Raw genomic sequence first — 26984 nt, forward strand, 5'->3', positions numbered from 1 at the left:
TGGCCAAACTGTCACACCAGATAGCAGAAAGCTATCAAAGATGCCTCAGGCTGAGTCAAATGACTCAAGGGCCATCATGAAGGGACTCCAACTGGCCAAAGATAGGACAATCAATAAAAATAACAACTATACATGCTACAAAATGCATGAGCATTAAAAACATGCTAAGTAAAAGAAGCCAGTCACAAAAGACCACATATTGTACGATTCCATTTATATGAAATATGCAGCCTAAGCAAATCCATAGAGACAAAGTAGATTGGTGGTTGCCTATGGTTGGAGGTCAGGTAGCATGGGGGGTAATGAGGAGTGACTGCAAACGGGTACAGCGTTTCTTTCTGAGGTGATGGATATATTTCAAACTTACTAGATCGTGGTGAAGGTTGCACAACTCTGTGAACATACTGAAAATCACTCAATTGTACACTTTGAACAGGTGAATTTTATGGTATATAAACTATACCTCCATAAAGCTGTACAAAACAAAAACAAAACTACAATGGATTGAACCACAAATATGTTTAAATCTGTGTGTTCATAATCAAATAAATCTTATTGGTCATTTTGGAGGATGCTAGGAACCCAGCTCATTATTTTGAAAACTGGAAAGTATAAAGTATTTGTCCAGTCTGTCATACACATGAAGTCTCTCCCTAGATAAGCAAACAGAAGAGATAAAGTTTCTCTTTACACAAGTATTACAATTAATAAATTAAAGAATAATAGAATATTACCATTTTGCAACCCCAAATAAAATCAGGGATCTAGGCAATAATCAAAGGCCACTAACATCACAAATAAAGAGTCAACCAGACAGTAGGTGCCACCTGATAGAAGTATACAACACCACCAATGAAGCAGTCTAGCAAAAAATTTGCAGGGACTTCCCTGGTGGCACAGTTGTTAAGAATCCGCCTGCCAATGCAGGGTACATGGGTTCGATCCCTGGTCTGGGAAGATCCCATATGCCACAGAGCAACTAAGCCCATGTGCCACAACTTCTGAGCCTGAGCTCTACAGCCCGTGAGTCACAGCTACTGAGTCCATGTGCCACAACTACTGAAGCCATTCTCCACAGCAAGAGAAGCTGCCACAATGAGAAGCCCATGCACCGCAAGGAAGATTAGCCCCCGTTTGCCACAACGAGAGGAAGCCCCCACGCAGCAACGAAGACCCAACGCAGCCAAAAAGAAATAAATTTTAAAAAGTTTGCAAAGAAAGAAAAAACAAAAACAAAAACCATCCAGAACCTATAGATTAAAAGACTAGAGAGACTTTTAAAACAATGGCAAAGTTGGATATTTGATATCAACTTGTGTTAAAAAAATTTTAGGTGTCATAATAGTACTGTAGTTATGTTTTTAAAAATTAAGAGTCCATATCTTACAAAATGATAATGTCTAGGGTTTGCTTTAAAATAAGATGGAGGGGAGTAGGAGAAGATGTATCAATAGATGAAACAACATCAGCCATAGCTGATAACTGTTGGAAGTTAAGGTGGATATATGAAAGTTTATTTTGCCATTTTCTCTCATTTTATACATATTTGAAAATTTCCACAACAAAGCTTTTAAAAAGACAATCATGCTGCCAATTCTGCACAACCTTGGAATTACTGCATTTCACAAACTCAAACATGAAAATGTCTCCCACCATTTTACATCTCTGAAATCAAGACACATCTTACAGTAAATGGTGTATCAGGTTAATTGGTAGTATTTTTTCCTTAGTAGTACATAAAATGGTGAATTAAAAAACTGACAGCATCTTAAATTCAATGAAAAAACCATAAGATTATAAATATATTTAGATATCTATTTCTCTCTTTTTTTTTTTTTTTTTGCGGTATGCGGGCCTCTCACTGCTGTGGCCTCTCCCGCCGCAGAGCACAGGCTCCGGACGCGCAGGCCCAGCGGCCATGGCTCACGGGCCCAGCCGCTCCGCGGCATATGGGATCCTCCCGGACCGGGGCACGAACCCGTATCCCCTGCATCGGCAGGCGGACTCCCAACCACTGCGCCACCAGGGAGGCCCAAGATATCTATTTCTCTTTAGCTAAATCATTACTTGCATTGTACCTGGAAAGGAAGAGTTAAAAAAAAACTCCTAGCTTTCTGAATTTTCTTATTTGCTTGGGATTAATTCAGTTACAGTGAGAGAAGCATTAAAATGCTTCAGCCAATATAAAAATGAACTTAGTCCCCAAACCAGCATTAGTGGTAGACAGGGCCTGGGGAACACTAGGCAAAAGTCTATCTAAAGTGGGTAAAAAACAAAAAAGCTTGCTGCAGTTATCCTACCAGGTCTAAAAACTTGAGTAAAAATAGATTTTAGTTGACTAGCCTGTCTTTTCATTTTTAAGAAAAAAAATTTTTTTAATACAGCAGGTTCTTACTAGTTATCCATTTTATACATATTAGTGTCTATATGTCAATCCCAATCTCCCAATTCAACACACCCCCACCCCCACCCCCTGCCGCTTTCCCCCCCTTGGTGTCCATACGTTTGTTCTCTACATCTGTGTCTCAATTTCTGCCCTGCAAACCAGTTCATCTGTACCATTTTTCTACGTTCCACATATATACGTGAACATATGATATTTTTCTTTCTCTGACTTACTTCACTCTGTATGACAGTCTCTAGGTTCATCCACGTACGTTAACATATGATATTTCTTTTACTCTGACTTACTTCACTCTGTATGACAGTCTCTAGGTTCATCCAGGTCTCTACAAATGACCCAGTTTCATTCCTTTTTACAGCTAATATTCCATTGTATATATGTACCACATCTTCTTTATCCATTCCTCTGTCAATGGGCATAGAGGTTGCTTCCACGACCTGCCTATTGTAAACAGTTTGCTGCAATGAATATTGGGGTGCATGTGTCTTTCTGAATTATGGTTTTCTCTGGGTACATGCCCAGTATTGGGACTGCTGGGTCATACGGTAATTCTATTTTTAGTTTTTAAAGAACTTCCATACTGTTTTCCATAGTGACTGTATCAATTTACATTTCCACCAACACTGCAAGAGGATTCCCTTTTCTCCACACCCTCTCCTGCATTTGTTGTTTGTAGATTTTTTGATGATGCCCATTCTAACTGCTTTGAGGTGATACCTCACTGTAGTTTTGATTTGTATTCCTCTAATAATTAGTGATGTTGAGCAGCTTTTCATGTGCTTCTTGGCCATCTGTATGCCTTCTTTGGAGAAATGTCTAATTAGGTCTTCTGCCCATTTTTGGATCGGGTTTTTTTTTTTTTAATATTGAGCTGCATGAGCTGTTTATATATTTTGGAGATTAATCCTCTGTCCGTTGATCTGTTTGCAAATATTTTCTCCCATTCTGAGGGTTGTCTTTTCGTCTTGTCTGTAGTTTCCTTTGCTTTACAAAAGCTTTAAGTTTCATTAGATCCCATTTATTTTTGTTTTTATTTCCATTACTCTAGGAGGTGGATCAAAAAAGATCTTGCTGTGATTTATGTCAGAGTGTTCTTCCTATTTTCCTCTAAGAGTTTTATAGTGTCCAGCCTTACATTTAGGTCTCTAATCCATTTTCAGTTTATTTTTGTGTATCATGTTAGGGAGTGTTCTAATTTCATTCTTTTACATGTAGCTGTCCAGTTTTTCCAGCACCACTTATTGAAGAGACTGTCTTTTCTCCATTGTATATTCTTGCCTCCTTTGTCATAGATTAGTTGACCATAGGTGCGTGGGTTTATCTCTGGGCTTTCTATCTTGTTCCATTGATCTATATTTCTGTTTTTGTGCCAGTACCATATTGTCTTGATTACTGTAGCTTTGTAGTATAGTCTGAAGTCAGGGAGTCTGATTCATCCAGCTCCATTTTTTTCCCTCAAGCCTGCTTTGGCTATTTGGGGCCTTTTGTGTCTCCATACAAATTTTAAGATTTTTTGTTCTAGTTCTGTAAAAAATGCCATTGGTAATTTGATAGGGATTGCATTGAACATGTAGATTGCTTTGGGTAGTATAGTCATTTTCACAATATTGATCCTTCCAATCCAAGAACATGGTATGTTTCTCCATCCGTTTGTGTTGTCTTTGATTTCTTTAATCAGTATCCTACAGTTTTCTGAGTACAGGTCTTTTGCCTCCTTAGGTAGGTTTATTCCTAGGTATTATTCTTTTTGTTGTGGTGGTAAATGGGATTGTTTCCTTAATTTCTCTTTCTGACCTTTCATTGTTAGTATATAAGAATGCAAGAGATTTCTGTGTGTTGATTTTGTATCCTGTAACTTTACCAAATTCATTGATTAGCTCTAGTAGTTTTCTGGTGGCATCTTTAGGATTCTCTATGTATAGTATCATGTCGTCTTCCAACAGTGACAGCTTTATCTTCTCTTTTCTGATTTGGATTCCTTTTATTTCTTTTCCTTCTCTGATTGCTGTAACTAGAACTTCCAAAACTATGTTGAATAATAGTGGCGAGAGTGGACATCCTTGTCTTGTTCCTGATCTTAAAGGAAATGCTCTCAGTTTTTCACCACTGAGAATGATGTTTGCTGTGGGTTTGTCATATATGGCCTTTATTATGTTGAGGTAGGTTCCCTCTATGTCCACTTTCTGGAGAGTTTTTATCATAAATGGGTGTTGAATTTTGTCAAAAGCTTTTTCTGCATCTACTGAGATGATCATATGGTTTTTCTTCAATTTGTTAATATGATGTACCACATTGATTGATTTGCGTATATTGAAGAATCCTTGCATCCCTGGGATAAATCCCATTTGATCATGGTGTATGATCCTTTTAATGTGCTGTTGGATTCTGTTTGCTAGTATTTTGTTGAGGACTTTTGCATCTATACTCATCAGTGATATTGGTCTGTAATTTTCTTTTGTTGTTGTATCTGTCTGGTTTTGGTATCAGGGCCTCATAGAATGAGTTTGGGAGGGTTCTTTCCTCTGCAATTTTTTGGAAGAGTTTGAGAAGGATGGGTTTTAGCTCTTCCCTATATGTTTGATAGAATTCACCTGTGAAGCCATCTGGTCCTGGACTTTTGTTTGCTGGAAGATTTTTAATCAGAGTTTCAATTTCATTACTTGTGATTGGTCTGTTCATATCTTCTATTTCTTCCTGGTTCAGTCTTGGAAGATTATACCTTTCTAAGAATGTCTATTTCTTCCAGGTTGTCCATTTTATTGGCACAGAGTTACTCGTAGTAGTCTCTCAGGAAGCTTTGTATTTCTGTGGTGTCTGTTGTAACTTCTCCTTTTTCATTTCTAATTTTATTGATTTGAGCCCTCTCCCTCTTTTTTCTTGATAAGTCTGGCTAATTATCAATTTTATCTTCTCAAAGAACCAGCTTTTAGTTTTATTGATCTTTGCTACTGTTTTCTTTGTTTCTACTCTGATCTTTATGGTTTCTTTCCTTCTGCTAACTTTAGCTTTTGTTAACTCTTCTTTCTCTACTTCCTTTAGGTGTAAGGTTACATTCTTTTTTTGTTTGTTTGTTTGTTTTTTGTTTTTTTTGTTTTTTTTTTTTTTTGCTGTACGCGGGCCTCTCACTGTTGTGGCCTCTCCCCTTGCGGAGCACAGGCTCCGGACGCACAGGCTCAGCAGCCATGGCTCACGGGCCCAGCCGCTCCGCGGCATATGGGATCCTCCCAGACCGGGGCACGAACCCGTATCCCCTGCATCGGCAGGCGGACTCTCAACCACTGCGCCACCAGGGAGGCCCAAGGTTACATTCTTTATTTGAGATTTTTCTTGTTTCTTGATGTAGGCTTGTATTACTATAAACTTCCCTCTTAGAACTACATTTGTTGCATCCCATAGGCTTTGGATCGTCGTGTTTTCATTGTCATTTGTCTCTAGGTATTTTCTGATTTCCTCTTTGATTTCTTCACAGTGATCTCTTGGTTATTTAGTAACGTACTGTTTAGCCTCCATGTGTTTGTGTTTTTTACGTTTTTTTCCCTGTAATTGATTTCTAATCTCATAGCGTTGTGGTCAGAAAAGATGCTTGATTTCAATTTTCTTAAATTTACTGAGGCTTGATTTGTGACCCAAGATGTGATCTGTCCTGGAGAATGTTCCATGTGCACTTGAGAAGAAAGTGTAATCTGCTGTTTTGGGATGGAATTAAATATCAATTAAATCTATCTGGTCTATTGTGTCATGTAAAGCTTGTGTTTCCTCATTAATTTTCTGTTTGGATGATCTGCCCACTGGTGTAAGTGAGGTGTTAAAGTCCCCCACTATTATTGTGTTACTGTTGATTTCCTCTTTTATAGCTGTTAGCAGTTGCCTTACGTATTCAGGTGCTCCTGTGTTGGGTGCATATATATTTATAATTGTTGTATCTTCTTGGATTGATCCCTTGATCACTATGTAGTGTCCTTCCTTGTCTCTTGTAACATTCTTTATCTGAAAGTCTATTTTATCTGATATGAGTATTGCTACTCCAGCTTTCTTTTGATTTCCATTTGCATGGAATATTTTTTTCCATCCCCTCACTTTCAGTCTGTATGTGTTCCTAGGTCTGAAGTGGGTCTCTTGTAGACAGCATATATATGGGTCTTGTTTTTGTATCCATTCAGCAAGCCTGTGTCTTTTGGTTGGAGCATTTAATCCATTCACATTTAAGGTAATTATCGATATGTATGTTCCCATGACCATCTTCTTAATTGTTTTGGGTTTGTTTTTGTAGGTCCTTTTCTTCTCTTGTGTATGCCACTTAGAGAAGTTCCTTTAGCATTTGTTGTAGAGCTGGTTTGGTGGTGCTGAATTCTCTTAGCTTTTGCTTCTCTGTAAAGCTTTTGATTTCTCCATCGAATCTGAATGAGATCCTTGCCGGGTAGAGTAATCTTGGTTGTAGGTTCTTCCCTTTCATCATCTTAAGAGTATCATGTCACTCTCTTCTGGCTTGCAGAGTTTCTGCTGAGAAATCAGCTGTTAACCTCATGGGAGTTCCCTTGTATGTTATTTGTCATTTTTCCCTTGCTGCTTTCAATAATTTTTCTTTGACTTTAATTTTTGCCAATTTGATTACTATGTGTTTCGGCATGTTTCTCCTTGGGTTTATCCTGTATGGGACTTGTTGCGCTTCCTGGACTTGGGTGGCTATTTCCTCTCCCATGTTAGCGAAGTTTTCGACTATAATCTCTTCTTTCTTGGGTCCTTTCTCTCTCTCTTCTCCTTCTGGGACCCCTATAATGCGAATGTTTTTGCGTTTAATGTTGTCCCAGCGGTCTCTTAGGCTATCTTCATTTCTTTTCATTCTTTTTTCTTTATTCTGTTCCACAGCAGTGAATTCCATCATTCTGTCTTCCAGGTCACTTATCCGTTCTTCTGCCTCAGTTATTCTGCTATTGATTCCTTCTAGTGTATTTTTCATTTCAGTTATTGTATTGTTCATCTGTTTGTTTGTTCTTTAATTCTTCTAGGTCTTTGTTAAACATTTCTTGCATCTTCTCGATCTTTGCCTCCATTCTTTTTCTGAGGTCCTGGATCATCTTCATTATCATTATTCTGAATTCTTTTTCTGGAAGGTTGCCTATCTCCACTTCATTTAGTTGTTTTTCTGGGGTTTTATCTTGTTCCTTCATCTGGTATACAGCCTTTTCAACTTGTCTATCTTTCTGTGAACTGTCTTTTCATTTTTAACATAGGAGTTCCTAAACACCCACCACTTTTAGCACTTCAACAAGTTGCTGGTTTCAAGTAGTAATCTAAAGAAACATGGTAAATTGGCAAGCCTCTGGGCCTCACTGTAGAAGAAACACTAATGCAAATAAAATTTACTAACATACATAAACTTACTGAGAAAGAAAAGAGGACAAGAAAATATTTCTAAGAGCAATTCTAAAATGCAATTCTAGCAGTACATAATTTTTTAAGTACATACTTTAATGGTATCACACAAAGTTAAAAATGCAACTTTTTTTAAACATAGGAAAGTTGACATCAAAAATTTCAAAGGTAAAAAGCAAAGAAACAGATTAGCCACATTTAAAAACATCAACTTATGTCAAAAACACACTATAAATGTAATTTGAAAGGCTAACAAGCTAAGAAATACAAATCTGTCACATAACAAAAGGTATATTCTTAATAAATAGCTCTTAGTATCAAGAAAATAATCAACAATCCAACATAAAAATGGACAAAAGATAGTAGCAGGTCAATAAATATATCCTCCAAATGGTCAACCTTTTAGTAATAAAAGAAATGAAAACAAGATACCTTATAGATTACTGTCTTTGGGAAGCTTTTTCAAGTAATACTGTCCAGTTCTGGTGGCTAAGCAGGAGCTAGAAGAATATTCCCACTCCTAGTATTCTGCCTAGAGGAGCCCTTCATTTACCTCTTTCAAGTGTCACCTTATCAATGTGTCCTCCATCACCCTATTTAAAACTGCACCCCCATTTCCCACTTCTCAGTCCCTTTATCTTAGTAAAATTATTAGATATGAAATCCATTCTGGAATTATATTCCATAGAAACAATTTTGAAAGCAGACATAGAGACATCCCTGGTGGTCCAGCGGTAGAGAATTCACCTAACAATGCAGGGGACGTGGGTTCAATCCCTGGTCAGGGAACTAAGATCCTACATGCCAGGGGGCAACTAAGCCTGCATGCCACAACTACTGAGTTCACGTGTCTCAACTAGAGAGCCTGCATGCCACAGACTACAGAGCCCACCCGCCCTGGAACCTGTGTGCCACAATTAGAGAGAAGCCCGCACGCCTCAATGAAGATCCCACGTCCCACAACTAAGACCCAATGCAGCCAAAAATAAATAAAATAAATAATAAATCTTAAAAAAAAAACAGACATAAATTGTCTTAAATTATAAAAACCTATAACAAACAGATAAAGGCACACAGCTCTTGATACACACATTGAAAACTGAATACTCAAAGGGAGATATAACGTATCCTTTAAGAGACATACCCAATGGGCCATGAAAGTGTACCTAAACACCCATGCATCCTGAGGTCCCTTATTCAGAAGCCTCTGTTCACTCAGCCTCTATTCTTATTTGTCCTCAGATACACCAAAAGGAATTGTCACTTGGAGACAGCAATGGTTAGTATCCAGGGCTTTGGGGTATGTCAGATCTGGGTTAGAAACCTAGCTTTAAATTTTCTAGGGGAGTAATCTGGCAAATCTCAATTGCCTTAATCTGTAAGGTAAAAGAGATTATCACCAACTAGTTAATGTTAGTAAATAAGAGTACAGTGTCTGAAAAACTGAAATGGAGAAGGAATTCTTCAAGTAAAACTACTAAAGACAACTAAAAATCCCCAAAGTCAGATCTTTCAGCACAGTAAAAGAACCCAAAGGAAACAAATCCTAAAGAGCACTGAGCTGGAAGGCAGGAGCCCTGGATTCCAGTTTTGACACTGCTACAAACTGGTTCAGCTCCATGGGAATATTATTTAAAGTATGTAGATTCTAGTTTTAAGATCTACAAAATCAGGGGACTGAAAATCCTTTCCACCTGTTCCACACCATGACTAAATTACTAGGATGTTATTTACTGTTGTACATCTATAATTTCTAAAATTTTTCATTTAAATGTTTGGTTTTTTTAAACTTCAAGTCCTGATGAGTTTTCATTATGACTGAGCTACCAGTCATAACATATAAGACTGTTTCCTTAACTAAGTAATCCAAGGTCAGATTGCTAAAAAGCGGCAAAATCAGAATTCAAACCAGATCTGACTCACTCCAAAGACCAAACTATCGCACCCTTCTTCCTCAGACTTTCTCCCTGACTAATCTCCTTGTAACTAGCAGCTTGCCTTTGCAAAATGACTAGAAGTCAGGAGTGCAGTCAAGAGTCAAGGAATAGAGTCCAGTTACCTGAGACAGGTGGGCTTGAACTTCTGATACAGTACTCTAACCAAGTTAATTAGTTAGACATTTCAAGTACTTAAAAGGAGGCTGGAGAAACCAAAAAAAAAGTAATATTATCAAGAAAAACTATTAATTGAAGACAAAATAAAAAATTAAGCACCTCTGAAACTATAAGTAAATGGGGGTGGTTCAAGGAGTCAAAGTTGTACAAGATGAAATATTCAGTAAAATAACTAATTATCTGTACTACTCACTTGCTTTTCTGCAAGTGACTCTAGGTTACCCACAGTAGTGAATGGAGGAGTAACAAATAATCCAAAGTACATATATTCAGCTTTACAAATAAAGCCTATGGTCTAAACAGATAATCCACGGGGCTTCCCTGGTGGCACAGTGGTTAAGAATCCACCTGCCAATGCAGGGGACACAGGTTAGAGCCCTGGTCCGGGAAGATCCCACATGCCTTGGAGCAACTAAGCCCGTGCGCCACAACTACTGAGTCTGCACTCTAGAGCCCAAGAGCCAAATACTAAAGCCCACATGCCTAGAGCCCGTACTCCGCAACAAGAGAAGCCACCGCAATGAGAAGCCCGTACACCACAACGAAGAGTAGACCCAACTCGCCGCAACTAGAAAAAGCCCACGCACAGCAACAAAGACCCAATGCAGCCAAAAATAAATGAACAAACTTATTATAAATAAATAGATAATCCAAAGTACTGAATATCTGGTGTTAAAAATAAAGTATATGATCACCCATACATATTTATCTCCCAAGTTATAGGCTGATTCAGGCTAATATCAAGGTTAACTTCCAAGTGGAGAAACCAGGACAGATGAAATCTAAATAATACAGTGAATAATAAAATCACCACCTCCTTACATCAGCAGAAAACAGACAGTTTTATAACACATTCATATCAGCTCCACAGAGAGTAACAAAACTAAGGCTGTGCATGCAAGCTCGCACACGCACACACACAGAGTAACATTTAAATTCCCACTGCACGGGAGAACCAGGTTAGCTCCTGGCTGTTTCCATTAAACCAATCTGGGAGTAAAAACTGGTTTTTGAATCATCCATACATGGATAATCAAGAGGCAAATTAAATACACACACAAACATATAGAAACACATTTAAATGCACGGGTTACCAAGCACTTCACAAAATAAAAAATTTCATAAGACAGTTGATAGAAATGAAGCAAGAGGTGAGGTTATCTACCACTTTAGCTCTACTGATAGAAGTCATCGTTTGCTCTCCTGAAATATTAGGCAGCTGCCGAAAACAATACACAAACATACACACATGCACACATGCCCGGATCTTGTATCATCATTCAGAAAGAAAACCTAGGAAAGCCTCTGAAATGAGTTTTATCAGCTCAGAAAGACTTAGATGGTGTACAACTCCACGTAGCTCCAAGGAAATGGAAAAGTGTCATGAAAATAATGCATTTTTTTCTGAGTACAAACTGTCTAAAAGACAATTTCCAAGGCCCTCTGCAACTAAATGTGAGTACAAAATAAAAGTTCTTCAGACTAAGCCTCACTTGCAGAAGCCCTCTACTGGGCGTTTCTATGACACTCTGACCAACTTTTGTGTTTCCCACAATAGCACTAAACCACGATTATGCATCCTGCTGATAAAAACCGGCAAGTGGCATTTAACACACCAAGCCAAAATCAGCAACAGCGTTGGCTAAAGAACTTCCCCGTCACCACTGTGATGCCCACTCCAGAAGGTATCTGCATTCAGTGCGAGGACTTGAGGTTCAGGGAAAAGAGAAGCAGCAACAGAAACCAGCTGCATACCCCAGAGGGCTGCCTGCAGACTGCAAGGAAGGCCAGGCGCCTGCAGGCTCAGGAAGTTGCCTAACCCAGGGGAAAGCTCCATGCCCTCCTCTATAAAAGGGAGCGTGTGGCTGGCAGACCAAAATATGGAAAATTCATTCAAGAATTCCCTGCCGCCTACCCTGCAGACGGAGGAGGCAAATTAAGACGCTGGGAAGCAGGTATGGAAAGAGAGCAGGGTTCACAAACTGATAGTGATCTACCAGCTCTGTGGGGAGGCTCAAACTCGGGGAGCTTGTGCCTCCTCTCTGGAGTTGGGAAGGTAAGGTACCGGTCGGGCTACGGTCCTCTCCCAACAGCCCTTTCCAGAAGGCGCGGGGCTGCTAAGACGCAGACCTGGCCTCCAGCAACAGAAGCTCCCGCCCACATGGTTCACGGGGCGCGACCGACCCTCCTTGGCCGCCCCGAGGCCATGTGGCTGCGGCCGGCGGGGGTCCAAACCCTGTGCACGTTCAAGGCGTGAAACCAGAGACGAAGTGCGGGGGCAAATCCAAAGGAAGGGATGTTGGGGGGCGAGACTCACTTCTTCTGGGCTTTGTCCTTCTTGGCCTTGGTCCTTTTCTTCCGGGCCTGGAGCGCAAGCACTGCAGGAGAGAGGGATGGATGAAGGGCGAATGGGGAGGAAACGAAGAGACCAAGGTGAGGGTGGAGACCCAGCAGGGGCGCGAGGCCCGGGTGCGGGGCCTGCCTGAGGGGCGGCTCCGGGGCAAGCGCCGCGGCGTCGGCCAGGCGGCCGCTCAGGGGGCTGGCGGCCCACGGAGCGCAGAGCAGCGCCCAGGCGGGGCACGCCGGAAGGGGCTCAGGCCGGGTCAGGGGACTGGCGCGCCGGGGTCGGCCTCGCCTGCCGAGGGCCGGGCCCTGGAGTGGCCCCAAGGGGCGGGCCGGCCTGGCGGGGAACGAGAGGCGATGACTGCCGGCGCGGAAGGACGCCGGAGCTGAGGGGCGCGGACCGGCTGCCCAGAGGCGGGGGGTGAGGGGCGGTGCCACCTCAGTGGAGGGGCGCCGCACGCCCGGGGACCGGACGGCGGCGGTTAGACGAAGCTCCCGGCGTTGACCCGGGCCTTGCCCCGGCGGCCGTTGCCCCTCGTGGCGGAGGCCGCTCCACCGCTCACCTTTCCGCTCCATGGCGAGACCGGTAACTGCCTGGCGCCTGCGCACTCCAGTGGCGGTGACTCCCGCTCCCGCCGCGGCCCAAAACCAAGCCCGCGCACACCCCGCCCCCCAGTTCCCGCCCCGCCCCGCCCACGACGGCGCGCGTCTGCGCGTTGAGCGCGGAGCCTACCACCTGTTCCCGAGAAGGGGGGGGCAGTAAAGAATTGGGGGAGTAGGGGTGAAGGAAATAACACCGAGGATGAACACGCAAGGGGTGTTTGAGGACCGAGCTTGGAAGTCTCGCAGGGTCAGCTTTGTTCTGTTTGCCGGGCGGTTGCCCCTGAGGAATGGCGAAGAGCGTGGCACTGAGGCTTCCCTGCGTGCTGAGTCAGAGCTGCGCAGCCAACTGTAATCTGCCTTGTTTTCCTGGTCTGTAAAATGGAATAATCAGGTGTGTCCCAGTGCCTCCGCTGAGTTATTGTGAGGGCCAATTGAGAAACTATATAAAGAAAATGGAGGGGGGGCGGGAATTACAAGTGAGAAAGAAAAGGAGGTGGGAGCAACACAAAAGAAACACTGGAAGGAAGGAACCTGTGACCTTATCCTCACTTAAAAAGTAAAAACTTTAAAAGTGAGTTTTCTCTTAAAATTTCAAATTCAACAGAAGACTGTAAACGAAGGAAGCGGGAGAGTAAAAACTTACAGTGTTTTCTTATTTTACAACTTTATCATCTTTTCAGTACAGATAAACACAGTTGTCTTTATAGAATATTTTTATACTTTTCTAAGTGCATTATCTCATTTGATGTTCATGACAGCTTAAAGGCAAGATAGTTATTACTTCCAATACACAAGCTAAAACTCGGCGGGGATATGTACTCAGAACCTTGGTGTCCTGACACAGTGATCAGTCATCAAATCCTTGTTGTAAAGCAGGGTTAGAAAAGTTTTTCTGTAAAGGGCCATATAGTAAACCCCATAAGATCTCTTAACTATTAAGCTCTGCCACTAGAGCTCAAAAGCAGTCATAGAAAATAGGGGCTCTCAGTGTTCAAAAAAAGTCTTATTTATGGTCCCTGAAATTTGAATTTCATGTAATTTTCATGTATCATGAAATATTATTCTTCTGTTGATCTTTTTTCCACTATTTCAACCATTCTTTGCTCAGGCCTTAGTTTGCCGACCCCTTTGTAAAGTACTGCAGCTGGACTGGGTGGAAGCCTGCAGACCCTTGCCCTCAAAAGAAGTTAGACTCCAGTGGGGAAGACAGACAAGTAATTAATTGAGAAGGGAAGATGAAAGTACAGTGGTGCTGCACAGGTCAAGCGTGGGGCTTGGGCGGGATTTTATTGAGCAAAGTAGGTCATTAAGTCCAGCCAGGGAGGAGGCAGCTTTTGAGTTGGGTCTTGGGAAATGTGTAGGATTTCCAGAGGTGGAGGAGATGTCAGGCTCATGAATGAGAAAATCAATTGAGCAAAAAGGCACAGGCTTGGAAACTTACAGGCAGGGACTGGGGCTGGTAATGACTGAAGAGATGAAGTGGAATGTGAGGCTGGAAATATAGGCTTGCCAAATTTGAAATTGAGTTAATATCTGTTGCATGGAACCCGAATGATAGCATTTCTGGGCATATTGCAAAAGAGGACAGCGCCTGTTAGCCAAGGAAAACTGCAACCCAGTTTCCTCCCAATTCTATCCTTGAAAACAAAAGGTGAGTTGGGGCAGACAGTCAAGCCCTGGAGTATGTGGATTCTCCCAGCTCAGGAAAACCACATGGGGTTTAGAAAAGACAGGAGAGAGCTGGTGGCTGAGGGAAAGCCCCAGAATGGGGAAATTAGTGCCTAGCACTTACTAGGTGCTCAAATATATGTCTAATCAAAGAATAAATGATATGCAGTTTATGAGAAAGGTCTAGATGAGGGAGAGAAAACGCTGAGAGGGACAACAGGAGAGCTGTGCTAAAACCCAAATGGGTTAGTGCAGATCCATCAAAAAGGAAATACATCTCTGAGTGACTGTTGATTCTCTCTCTAAGAGCTCACCAGCCATCTGTTTAACAACTCATTTGAGAATTTTTCCAGAGTCAGTGTCAAGTTCACTGGACTGAGTTCCCAGGATTGACTATTTCTCCTTTTTCTTTCATCTGTTTTTCCCCAGTCTCCCAGCATGCTTCAGTTCTTCACACCTTTTCTGTAATTTCTATAATTGTTCATATAAGCTAGTTTGTTTTTTTCCCATATTCTAAAGCCTATACCATTTTTTGTGTGTTTCTCGCTTTAAATGTAACTTTAAAAATCACTTTCCCCCCCTGTTTTCACAGGACTTATCCTATTTTGGATTTTCCCCTTCCAGAAGTTATTCTTAAAAGTGGTGGCCATTCTTTGGTATTCATTTTCAATTACATGCATACGCCTCTCCCACAACTGTTTTTCTGCAAGTTCTTTTAAAAGTAGAATTATTCAGAGAACATGAGTCGTCATGTTTTTGCTGCTCATGGGCAGTGTCAGAATTTAATTTCTGCAAGATCCCATTCCTTTTGAGCTAACTTATTTTTTAAGGCTGTCCTAGGATCTTACCTAATGCTTCTTTGGAATTTTTGAAATATGAGCACCTAAAGTGTAGGATACATGTTTCATCACACCCATTCCCTGCCTTGATTACCACAAACTCTCACAATTTTGATCTGAATTAAGTCCAAAGTATCACTTCCCCTCATGGCTTCCTCTATGTCCTGCAAGATGAAATAGGTAACAGAAGAAGAAAGTGAAAATATATTGAATAAGATTCTCAGCAGATGTCTGCATAATTGGAGAACCCCAATAGAACTTTCTCTTGCCTTTGTGAGAGTTTTGTGAAGTATATTGGGAAAATATATTTTAGACTTGAGTATCAGTAAACATGGCACAGTCAACAGGATAACTGAAGAGAATTGAATAAAGAGATTGAGGTGTGGACAGGATTAAGGGAAACCAACTAGGGATGGTGAGGACTAGCAACATTGGGAGTCTTTACCACCCTAGGCCTGAAGACACAAGGGGTGGAGGTGTTACCAGACCCAATGAGAGTTTGTGTTAGTCTGCTAGGGTTGCTTTAACAAAGTACCACAAACTGGGTGGCTTAAACAACAGAAATGTGTTTTCTCAGCCCTGGAGGCTAGAAGTCTGAAACCAAGGCATCAGCAGGGTTGGTTCCTTCTGAGGACTATGAGGGAAGGATTTGTCCTCTTTGCTTGGCTTGTAGGTGACAGCCTTCTCCATGACTCTTCAGATTATCTTCCCTGTATGTGTGTCTCAATCTATGTTCAAATTTCCCCTTTTCATAAGGACATCAGCCATATTGGATTAGGGCTCATCCTCAAGAGCTCATTTTAACTTGATTACCTCTGTAAAGACCCTATCTCCAAAAGGTCACCTTCTGAGGTTCTGGGGGTTAGGACTCCAATATATCTTTTGAGGACGGGGATACAGTTCAACCCATAACAGAGCTGTAGCAGTAAGAAAGGACTGCCTGAATACAGCTGTGCCCTTTGATAAAGGGATATAACCGTGGCGCAGCAGGGAAATAAATACCCAACTTCTTTGTCCAATCATCCTCTCCAGCTAGTGCCTCCCATTGACAAAACTCAACTGGAAGTTAGAAGGCAAAGGTGCCTGGGTGATGCAGTCCATGCAGGCCAGCCTCCCAGGGCACAGAGCAGGGTGGAGAGGGTGGAGGGTGAATCTGGAGGGCAAACAAAAGATCCAGCACAGCCTGTCTGGGCAGTCTGTAGGAGACACCCAAAGCAGCCAGCACTTTCCAAGCAAGAAGTCAGCCTCTTGGGCTCCCTGATCCCTGGAGAGGCTTGAGAACAGAAGTTGCTTGGAGATAAACTGCTTTCTGGCTTTGTTCTATAAAAGCTTATACTTCACAAGGAAATTGTGCTGGAGTGAATGGTTGAGGGGTGTAGGTGGAGGAGATATAAGAATAAAAGCCTTGGGAGTTCCCTGGTGGTCCAGTGGTGAAGAATCCACCTTACAATGCAGGGGACGTGGGTTCGATCCCTGGTCAGGGAACTAAGAACCCACATGCCGCGGGACACTAAGCCCGCGTGCCACAACTTCTGAGCTCATGCGCCTCAACTAGAGAGCCTGTGTGCCGCAAAACTACAGAGCCCACGCACCCTGGAGCCTGCGTGCCACAACTAGAGAGAGAAAACCGGCACGCCACAACTAGCGAGAAGTCCGTGCACCGCAACGAACGAGCCCGCGTGCTGCAACAAAAAGATTCCGCGTGCCTCAACGAAGATGCCACGTGCTGCAACTAAGACCCGACCCAGATAAAGATAAATAAAATTTTAAAAATGATAAATAAATCTTTAAAAAAATAAAAGAATAAAAGCCATGGCTTGATAGGGTGGGAAACTATGCATCCTTCTGGATGCTCTGGCCACAGCGTGAAGGTTGGAGGAGGGGAGGAGATTCTCTAGCAGTGAGGAGGTTACAGAGATTGATGGTTCTGGAGGCAGGTAGAGCCCTTGCTCTGCTCCCTGGAAGTGCTCTGGGGAGGCAGCAGGGTGTTGCAAACTGACCTGCGCTGATCGTGTCCAACTCTTAGTTCTTCTACCTGGGTAAAGAACTTCCACCAGAGAAGTGTATAGTAATGAGGATTTGTTTGCCCCACATCCTCTCTCCCGGATATAAAGAAAACAAGTTTTGACTAAAATCTGCCACACACATTTGTAAACATTCATTAGCAGGCAGGCACAGCACAGCTCTTGTGACTTGTGTATATTCTCTGAGGTCACTCTGTCCTCTTGGAACCTCTGGCCCCAGGTTTAATTTCTCCAGTTTGGCAATCTCGGGGCCAGAGTGAAGACTGTTTAGGAAATACGTAAAAATGGGCAACATGGTTTAGACATTTGAGTTCTGATTTCTACCTGCTATGCAATGTCAAATTCATATTTCTTTTCCTTCTTTCAGATACTTTCCACCAGGCCCACCCTCATGACAAACATGTATTGAGTACCCACTGCAGCCCGGGCAGGAGACTAAGGGCTTGGAGAAGCAGAGAAGAAGAAAACATAGCCCTTGCCCTGTAGGACTTAATAGCTAATTAAAAAAATTTTTTTTATTGGGGTATAGTTGATTTACAGTGTTGTGATTCAGGTGTGCAGCAAAGTGAATCATTTATACATACACACATATTCGCTAATTCTTACATAGTAACGACTGCTTACTGGACACTTACCCCTCATCCCTCAAACAACTCTGAGATCAGTACCATTATTATCACCTGTGTTTGACAGATGAAGAAGCTGAGGTACAACCAAAGTCGCACAAACTAGTAAGAGGCAGAATTTTGAATCTGAGCAGCCGGGCTCTCAAATTCATACTCTTAACCACACACCCTATCACCTGTCTAGTTTAGTGGGGGATTATAAATACAGTAGATGCACAAAGTACCACAGGAGCACAAAAAAAGAGGCCCGCTCAGCTCAGGATTTGAGAAGGGGTGAGGAGAGAGGCATCTCCTGAATGAGATAACACGGGGGCAGCATTGGAACACATCAAATACGTGTCAGCTGGGAACAGAAGGGAGGGACGGAACCTGCGGTCAGAGAAGACAGCATCGTATGTGGGGGAACCATAAACAGCGCAGCATCACTGGAGTATAAAATGCAAGGGGGGGCTTCCCTGGTGGCGCACCATAAACAGCGTAGCATTACTGGAGTATAAAATGCAAGGGGGGGCTTCCCTGGTGGCGCAGTGGTTGAGAGTCCGCCTGCCGATGCAGGGGACACGGGTTCGTGCCCCGGTCTGGGAAGATCCCACATGCCGCGGAGAGGCTGGGCCCGTGAGCCATGGCCGTTGAGCCTGCGCGTCCGGAGCCTGTGCTCCGCAACGGGAGAGGCCACAACAGTGAGAGGCCCACATACCGCAAAAAAATTAAAAAAAAAAAATGCAAGGGGGAAGGAGGGAGATAGTTTGCTCTGCAAATGCTGATTGGGCCCTTTCCGTATGGAGGCACTGTGCTTGTTGTTGGGGGTATAGCAGAGACAGAGTTTCTAAGGAACTTGAACTTGAGCTTTCAAACATTTTGCTTCCTTATTCACTAAAATAACTTTTTGAAACTACCCCCATGCAAAACATGCAACAAACTAGGAATAGAAGGGAATTTCCTCAACCTGATAAAGGCTGAGGAAAAACCCTCAGCTGTCATTATATTTAATGGTGAAAGACTGAAAGCTTTCTCCCTAAGATCAGGAACAAGAAAAGGATGTCCACTCTCTCACCACTTCTGTTCAGTCTTGTATTAGATTTTCTAGCTAGGGTCACTAGGCAAGAAAATTATATAAAAGGCATCCAGATTGCAAAGGAAATTGACACTTTAAAAGTGTTAACATCACAGTTTTGAATGCCACCCAGTGGAATTTAAATACAATAGCAATTTGATACCCACCATCATTCATTTTTATATGTGAAAAATAAAAATCACTTTAAGAAATTTTACATTACCCGCTTTTCTCCCTGAACTTGTATTTCTATTTCATTTTACTCTCACAGAAGTTTATCCTCAGGTAATACAATTTTATGCTCAAAAGTCTTGTATTGATCATCCTATCATACTTCTCCACCATACAAATGTGCGTTTATGTTGTAATTTTTTTTTTTTTTTTGTCTTGATTATGTTGTAATTTAATTTGTAAAAATGTTTCCTGAGATCATGATCCTCTAAAAGCTTTCTTACCTATCATTATGAGTATTATTATTGCATGATTAATCAAAATAACATATAGGATCATTTTGTGATAGATTAAATTTTATTGCAAATATACCTCGGTGCAAAGGTAGGTGATTTTTCTCAATAAGCCCTGCATCATTCTATTCATGTTTGTTTGGTAATAGCTATGAAAACTTGGTCACATAAAATAAGTACATGGGAATGGAAAGGGTTTGGCACAGGAGTATCATTGTTTAAACTCCTTCCAAATGCGCCAAAAATCACGTAGTAATCATCATCAAAATTTATATTAATGACCGTCAACTGACAACTCCAAGAGGTCCTTATTCAGTTTTGTCGAAGGCAGATAATTGGAAACCATCTGACTTGCAAAAAGTCATTAAAGTTACTTACTCTCTCAATCCAAACACCAGTATTTCAATATGTTCCTTTGTTTGGACCTTTGAGAGGTTTATACACCCTCTGGCAGTGAACCTGAGAATGATTTTTTGGGGAGGGAGAGGCCTTTTTTGTTTATTTGCTTTGATTGCCCCACTACTCCTTGGAATGACAGTGACTTTTGTTTACTGCTGTATCTCCAGGGCCTACAAGAAAAGTGTCAGATACGTAGTAGGTGCTCAGTGAATTATTTGGGATGTTATGAAAGAATGTAAAAACCATGGGTGTCTGGGTGTATGGTGGGGGAGGGACCAGGGCAGGAGGCAGAGACACAGAGGCACTCAGTGCACTGATTTGAGTTTCTCATGTCAAAGGCACCAAGAAGCCACCTTTCCCCAAATTGAAGCAGCACTGAGTAGAGAAAAGGCCTAATCTTTGTCATCTCACCTGGGTTTGAGTTTTGACATTGACACTGAATAGTGGTGACTTTTGGCAAACTCTTGGTCTTAAGAGTCTTACCCTGGGTAAAAAGAATAACTGTCCCTCTCTCAACGAGAGGCTTTGGAGGAAGTAACAAATATGATCATGCCTGTGAAGTACCTGCACCATTGCATGCACTCAGTAAATAGGAATTGTCCTTCATTTGAACCTGCTTCTTTTCCTTTTGGTGGCACCACCTTTCCCTCTACTAGGCCAGAAATTTGCACTATTGGACTTATTCTGAACGTTCACTGGCACAGATACTAAGCAGTAGACAAGATGGTAGAGTTAGGGGCCTCAGGTGGAATCCAGGGCAGTGGGACCTCCTGTACCTCAGTTTCCTCATCTAGGAAATGGGAGTAATAACAGCCCTACCTCACAGGGTTGTTGTGCAGAATAATGTGTTAGCTTTTGTGAAGTGCTTAGAACAGAACCTGATACACAGTAAAGGGTTAATAAGTGAGTGCTACCTGGGAGAGAAGGAGCACCCCAGGGTAATAGCAGAGTGGGAGAGTGGGGATCACCTGAGTTGCTGTGTCTCCCATGCACCATTTATAAGATGCATCAGGATGTTGCAGGGAGTCAGGCTCTATGGAGGAACGAACACCACTGGGCAAGTTTCAGTGAGTGTAGCAGGTTAAGGGCACCATGCGTATCTGTGGCCAGAAGAACAACATATTTCCTTCAAGGCTCCTGCCCCTCCAAAGCCATGCCTGCTATTGGTCACGAGCTTATAATCAACAGATACAGTGGGGGAAATATGGAATAACTTCCAATACAGGTGTCAGAATCTCTTCAGCCATGAAGGAGGAAGCTGTAGTGAAAATGCAGGCATGAACTCCAACAGATGTTTTGTCTGTCAAAGAGAAAAAATCAGTAAGAGACAGCTCCTCAGCAACAGGGCAGTCCCTGAAGAGGAAATGTTGCCTTATGACAAGGATTAAGCCCTTCAAAGAATTCTTCAAGGAGAAACCAAAACTGTGCCACTGAAACTCCTCAGATTGTTGAAATAAGCATTGAAATGGATAATAATTCATGTGTCACCCCAGGAACAAGACTTGCAAGAAGAGGTTTCTACTATTGACATGCTCCGTGGGGTAGGAAGAAAAAACATTCCTGTTCTGCAGAGACACAAAGTTCATTGGATACTGGTAAAAAGCTTGGTGGAGGGAATTCCCTGGTGGTCCAGTGGTTAGGGCTTGGCACTCCCACTGCCAGGGGCCTGGGTTTGATCCCTGGTCGGGGAACTAAGGTCCCACAAGCAGCACTGCCAAAAAAAAAAAAAAAAAGCTTGGTGGAACTCGAAGTGGACTTCAAAGGAGAGAGAGGTGAAATGGCATAAGCTCTGTACATGACATGAACATCATTTCCAGCAGCACTATAGGAAGTCACTTTCCAGCAGCACTATAGGAGACAGAGATTGCAGGATACTGTGGGCTTGTGTTTTCCCATGAGAACTTACAACAAGCGGTCAAAGCTCCTCTTTTCTAATAAAAGAAAAACACGCCTTTCTGAATTAATGCTTGAGAAATGTTCTTTGCCTTCTGTCTCAGATTTAGCCCCTAAATGGCCTTTGATTAAACAGCATATTCTTGTGAGCCCACATTCAACATTTTTTGATACGTTTGCTCTATCCTTGGCTTCTACAGAAGATGAAGAGGATAAGCTTAGAGAGAGAAGGCAGCTTGGTATTGAAAAAGAGGTTGATCCCCTTCCCGATGCACAAATACATACGTCTGAAGACACTGTATCCGTTAATTTTTTCTATAAACTGGAACCAAAGTCAGCTCCTAGAATGACTGAAATAAATCAGAACAATTCTGCAATTTCACAAGCTAATTGTGACTCAGAAGAGGACACAACCACCCAGTGTTTGCAATCACGCAGGCAAGGGCAACGTCAGGTACCCGGAGACAGCCATGCCCATGTTAGTAGGTGGAGAGCTTGGGAAGTCCATAAACAGATTGATTACATACACTGCCTCATGCCCAATTTGCTTCAGATTACAGGCAACCCCTGTCACTGGTGAGTGATGAACCATTACAAAGCAGAGCTGTTCCTGAAGAGAAACCTGAAGGCCCATTTTTGATCAAGGGCTCTGCGAAGAGTCCTTTTTTCCGTGATCTTCTGACGTGACAACAGATCCCTGCCTGCCCAAATTGAACAATGGAATCATCACCTTAGTTTTAATGCTCATGACCCTTAGACAATTCATTCTTCCACTGTAACAGGACTTTTGTGGAACGCTTTAAAGATCCCAGCTCTTGCATGTTTTTTGGACCATTGCTTACTATATCACTAAATAGGACATTGTCTTTTAGGCCGCAATATAACTGCCATGCAGTCATCTGTAGGTGTACCACATATGATGGTGGTGGGCTCCCTTCCCATCAGTGTTACAGAATTTTTTAAAAAGTGTCATTAAAAACAAAAAGAGTTCACTGGTTAGAATGAGAACCAGTCAAGGCAAAGTAAACTCTCCCATCCCCAAAGGGCATTACCTAGATCTGCTTTTATGTGCGTCAGAGAGTACACCTATAGCAAGCACACGTATCAGTGTTAGGCTTCTTCAGTACAGTACGTAAGCTTAGTGTTAGTATCTCTCAGACGTGATCTACTGTTACTTAGATAAACGTGGTGCCTATTGAGACAACAGAGGATAGAGCTACAGGTGTTCAGTAAGGCTACAAAAACATGTAGTTGATTTAGTTAATGGGTTTTTAATGGTTGTAGTAATTGAGTGAGGCAACTCTGGGGCATTTGCTGTGAAGAATTCTATTTCTTACTGAAGAATAAATAATTATTGGATGAGTGTTACAACAGTGTGACTAATGTTTGAAATTACCATTTTTCTAAAAATTTTTCTATAAACTTTCAAAAGTAGCAATATTTGTAGTTACTACAAATCAAGCTTTGGAAGTCCCCCAAATAAAGACTGCTTTCCTTTAAGGAAAAAAAAAATTGCAATTTTCTGGCATGAGGGCATAGTGCATTTCACTTAAGCATTGCTATAGTTTAGACTCAGTCTCCTTGTCTGTTTCATGAAAGGTACTGTTAGGTAAACTGGATTTCTGTCAACTCCCTGGCATTTCCCTTAAATTTATTAAATCTGAAGAAAGGATACTGGAAATAAAGTTGTAGGCCTGGTGCTTCCTAGAGGGCTGAGGCCAGGTGTGGGCATCCAGCAGTGTTCCCAGGTTGTTTATCTCAGTCCTTGAGAACAAGAAATGCATGTTGGGATGGTGGTATTTTAGATGTAATCAAAGAACCCTCTAATTTACTAAAGAAAAAGTTCTATAACTTTGGGAGGTAAGAATCCCTTCATTACTAAGACAAAGCCCATGCTTTCTAGTAAAACAAAAGAAACACCCCAGAATGTTAACAGAATTTATCTCTAGGGAATGGAAGTACAGGAGATTTCTTCCCCCCCACACGCTTTTCTGTATTTTATAGATTTTCATTAAAGAGCAAGTATTATTCTTACAATGAAAAGCTGTATTTTAACAAATTTATAAGATAACACAAAATTAATTAAAGCATGAGGCTCCTTTGATTATATTAAGTCCAATATTCAGAGCATTGGATAGAGTTTTTAGAAAGACTTTGTCTCAATTTGGGGGAATAATTAGCCCTATACTAAATGGTGCTCTAGTCTCACCTAACAAAGCATAAAAGTCATACTGAAGTGATCAAACTGTTTCCAAGTAATTTAACCATTTCCCAGAACAAAACTCAAGATTTTTCTTGGTGCTTACTCAGATGGACACTTGATCCACAGTAGCTGTGGCTCCTCTGTTCATCCTTGGTCCATTGGGAGCCTCGTGTTTATCCCACTTAATCTCAATGCCCAGCTCAAATGTCATTTCTTCTCAGTAGTTTTCCCTGACCCACATTCTTTCTAACCCTTCCTGTCATCTGTATTTCTATAGCACTTTACCTCTCATTATTATCACCTTTTCGTTTAGTAGGCATGACGCTCTCCCTGCATGTTTGTAGCTTGGGAGCTCCTTGAGGGCAGATATCATATTCTATTCATTCTTTTATCATAGTGTGGTGGATTAAAAATGGCCATAAATTATTTTCTCTTCAAGAAGTGGAGTGTATTTGCCCTCACACTGAATCATGGCTGGCCTTGTCACTTACTTTGATCTGTGGAATGTGGCAGGTGACAAGCTGCCTTGAGCTGCTGTGTGAAGTCCAGGTACACTCCCAGAGAGACTGTGTGGAGAGAGAGATGGCTGCCTGGCCAGCCTCCAGCTCTTCCAGCCATCCCAGCTGAGATGTCAAGACTTGTGAGTAAACCCATCTTCAATTTCTAGCCCCAGGTGAATCTCTAGATGACTGCGGCCTCATGAATGGGCCTAGCTAAACCCAGCCCAGATTGCAGAATAATGAACAAATACATGACTATTGTTTTAAGCCACTAAATTTTGGGTGGATTGTCATGCAGTAATAGATCACGGAAACACAGAGTATCTGGGTTATGGTGAGTCTTCCAATAAGCGTTTGTCGAATTAAATTTATTTTTGTATTTATTTATTTATTTTGGCTGCACCATGCAGCATGCAGGATCTTAGTTCCCCGACCAGGGATCGAACCTGTGTCTCCTGAATTGGGAGTGTGGGGTCTTAACCACTGGACCACCAGGGAAGTCCCAAATTAAATTTAATTGTAAGATACTGGATGGGTAAAATTGGTCCAGATGACCCTCATGGTCCTTTTTAACACTGAGATTCTATAATCTCAAGACACTTAATGACCTTGGATTATGCCATTACTTCCTTTATTTCTACCTATAAATGAGAGTTGAATCTAGATGCAATTGGGCATCTTAGTCCATTTGGGCTGCTATAACAAAATACCATCGACTGGGTGGCTTATAAACAACAGAAATTTATTTCTCACAGTTCTGGAGGCTGGGAAGTCCAAGATCAAAGTGCTGGCAGATTAGATGTCTGGTGAGAATCCACTTCCTGGTTCATAGATGGCTGTCTCCTTGCTGTGTCCTTATATAGTGGAAGGGAGGAGGGATCTCTCTGAGGCCTCTTTTATAAGGGCACTGATCCCACTAATAATTGTAAGAGTGACCTAATCACCTCCCAAAGGCCCCATCTCTTAATACCATTATCTTGGATATTAGGAGTTCAACATGTGAATTTTGGGTGACACAAATATTTAGATCATAATATTCCATCTCTGGTTCCCCAAACTTCATGTCCTTCTCACATATCATCAACTCAAAGGTCTAAGTCCAAGGTCTCATCTAACTGTCATCTAAATCAGATATGGGTAAGATCAAGTTACAATCCATTGGGCTTTGTGACATTTAATGTACTAATATTTAGAGACAGCACCTAGGGTCACCTATTTTGACCAATCTCTTTTCCAAACCTAGTTTTCTGCAGTTGTATTGATTTCACTTAATTTCTTATATGTGAAAATCATGCCCCATAACCCATTTACTGTAGAACATAAACTACTTTGAGATTTTTTCAGTAATGGAGAAAAATACTCTTTCAGATCTGGCCTATACTAGTTTTTTAGTCTTTAAAATTTTTCTCCAATTTCTTATTAGAGATATAAAATCTGCAATGATGACCATACAATGAAAAGTGAGCTAACCAATCCAAACCATGGCATTTTGTAAAGTTTGAAACGTCTTAGAATTTCAGGCAATCTGCATTTTGGAAGAAGACTCAGCCTTTGAATTGTTACTCACTTTACCCTTTCTTTAATGCTGAACTGTTTACAATCAATTGACCATTTTTCTTTATCTCATTATTTCAGGAGGGGATGGATGCTATGGATTTATGAAGAATATGCTTTAAAGATAGGCTATAGTCCAAGCATCAGGTTGGTCTTTCTGAGGTCATGCATGAAAATCAAGATTTAGCTATGTTGCATTTATAACAGAAAGGTCCGAAGTCTAAACTCTACCAGACTGTCAGAAGCCATTGGTTCTGTGTTTAAAGACCTTCCTCTGATGGAAATGTGGGAATGGAAGGGAGCTGGAGTGAAAGGGCGGCAGCCCACAGAAACTGGGCTCTCCGTGCACTTTCTAGTCTCCTGTTTTAAATGTGAAATGTTTTCTTGGTTTTGAAACATTCCTGTGCTTGTTCCTGCCACCCTGACAGCCTGGTTTGAACCAGTTTCTGGTTGAGTCCTTGGTGCCATGTTAATCACCCTTAGGCTCCATCTGGATGTGTCCCTGGGTGCCCAGCTTCTGTACTTACCCATGGTTACCACTCTTGGTCCCCCGTTTGGTTCTGCCCTCCTAGCAGTCATTGGAACCTACTTTCAGTCTAGCTCTTTCTCATCCCTCAGATGCAAGGTCATTGTCATTACCATAGGAAGAGTTTCCTTGACACCCAAGGTAGGTTCAGGTCCTCCTGATGTATGCCCTCTTTGTTTCCTGTATTTTACCATCAAGGTACTTATCCCAATTTATAATTATCTTTGTCATCTATTCTGCTTATTTTTGTGTCTTCAGCACCTGGAACAGTGGCTGGCACATAGTAGGAGTTCAATAAATGTGTTGAGTAAACATGAACAAATGAAGCTTGTAACTTGGGCCCCCATCTCTTTTAGGGTACAATTGTATGTGACCTTGGGCTAGTTACAAAATTTAT

At 41.8% G+C, this 26984-nt stretch overlaps 1 protein-coding gene and 1 pseudogene across 3 annotated transcripts in view; one reads left to right on the forward strand and one right to left on the reverse strand.

The window, feature by feature from the left end:
* The window catches only part of SRPK1 (SRSF protein kinase 1), an 87343-nt gene extending 74442 nt beyond the window's left edge, over window positions 1-12901 (reverse strand). The window contains exons 1-2 of one of the 2 annotated variants that reach the window (XM_082639481.1): window positions 12798-12901; window positions 12209-12269 (exon numbers count right to left, since the gene is read on the reverse strand). In XM_082639481.1, the coding sequence (XP_082495607.1) occupies window positions 12209-12269; window positions 12798-12810 (74 nt within the window). In that variant the 5' untranslated portion in view covers window positions 12811-12901. Of the gene's footprint in view, window positions 1-12208; window positions 12270-12797 lie in introns of those variants that run through there. The other variant, XM_082639483.1, reaches the window with a different exon arrangement.
* Window positions 12902-21003: 8102 nt separating this feature from the next.
* Window positions 21004-22830, forward strand: LOC309813137 (suppressor of cytokine signaling 5-like; annotated as a pseudogene). The gene is made up of 3 exons: window positions 21004-21007; window positions 21100-21514; window positions 21646-22830. The product of its transcript is annotated as a suppressor of cytokine signaling 5-like (transcript).
* The last annotated feature ends 4154 nt before the right edge of the window (window positions 22831-26984 follow it).

Source organism: Mesoplodon mirus (genome assembly GCF_964341445.2).
Source record: "Mesoplodon mirus genome assembly, chromosome: 12".
NCBI classification, from domain to species: Eukaryota; Metazoa; Chordata; class Mammalia; order Artiodactyla; family Ziphiidae; genus Mesoplodon; species Mesoplodon mirus.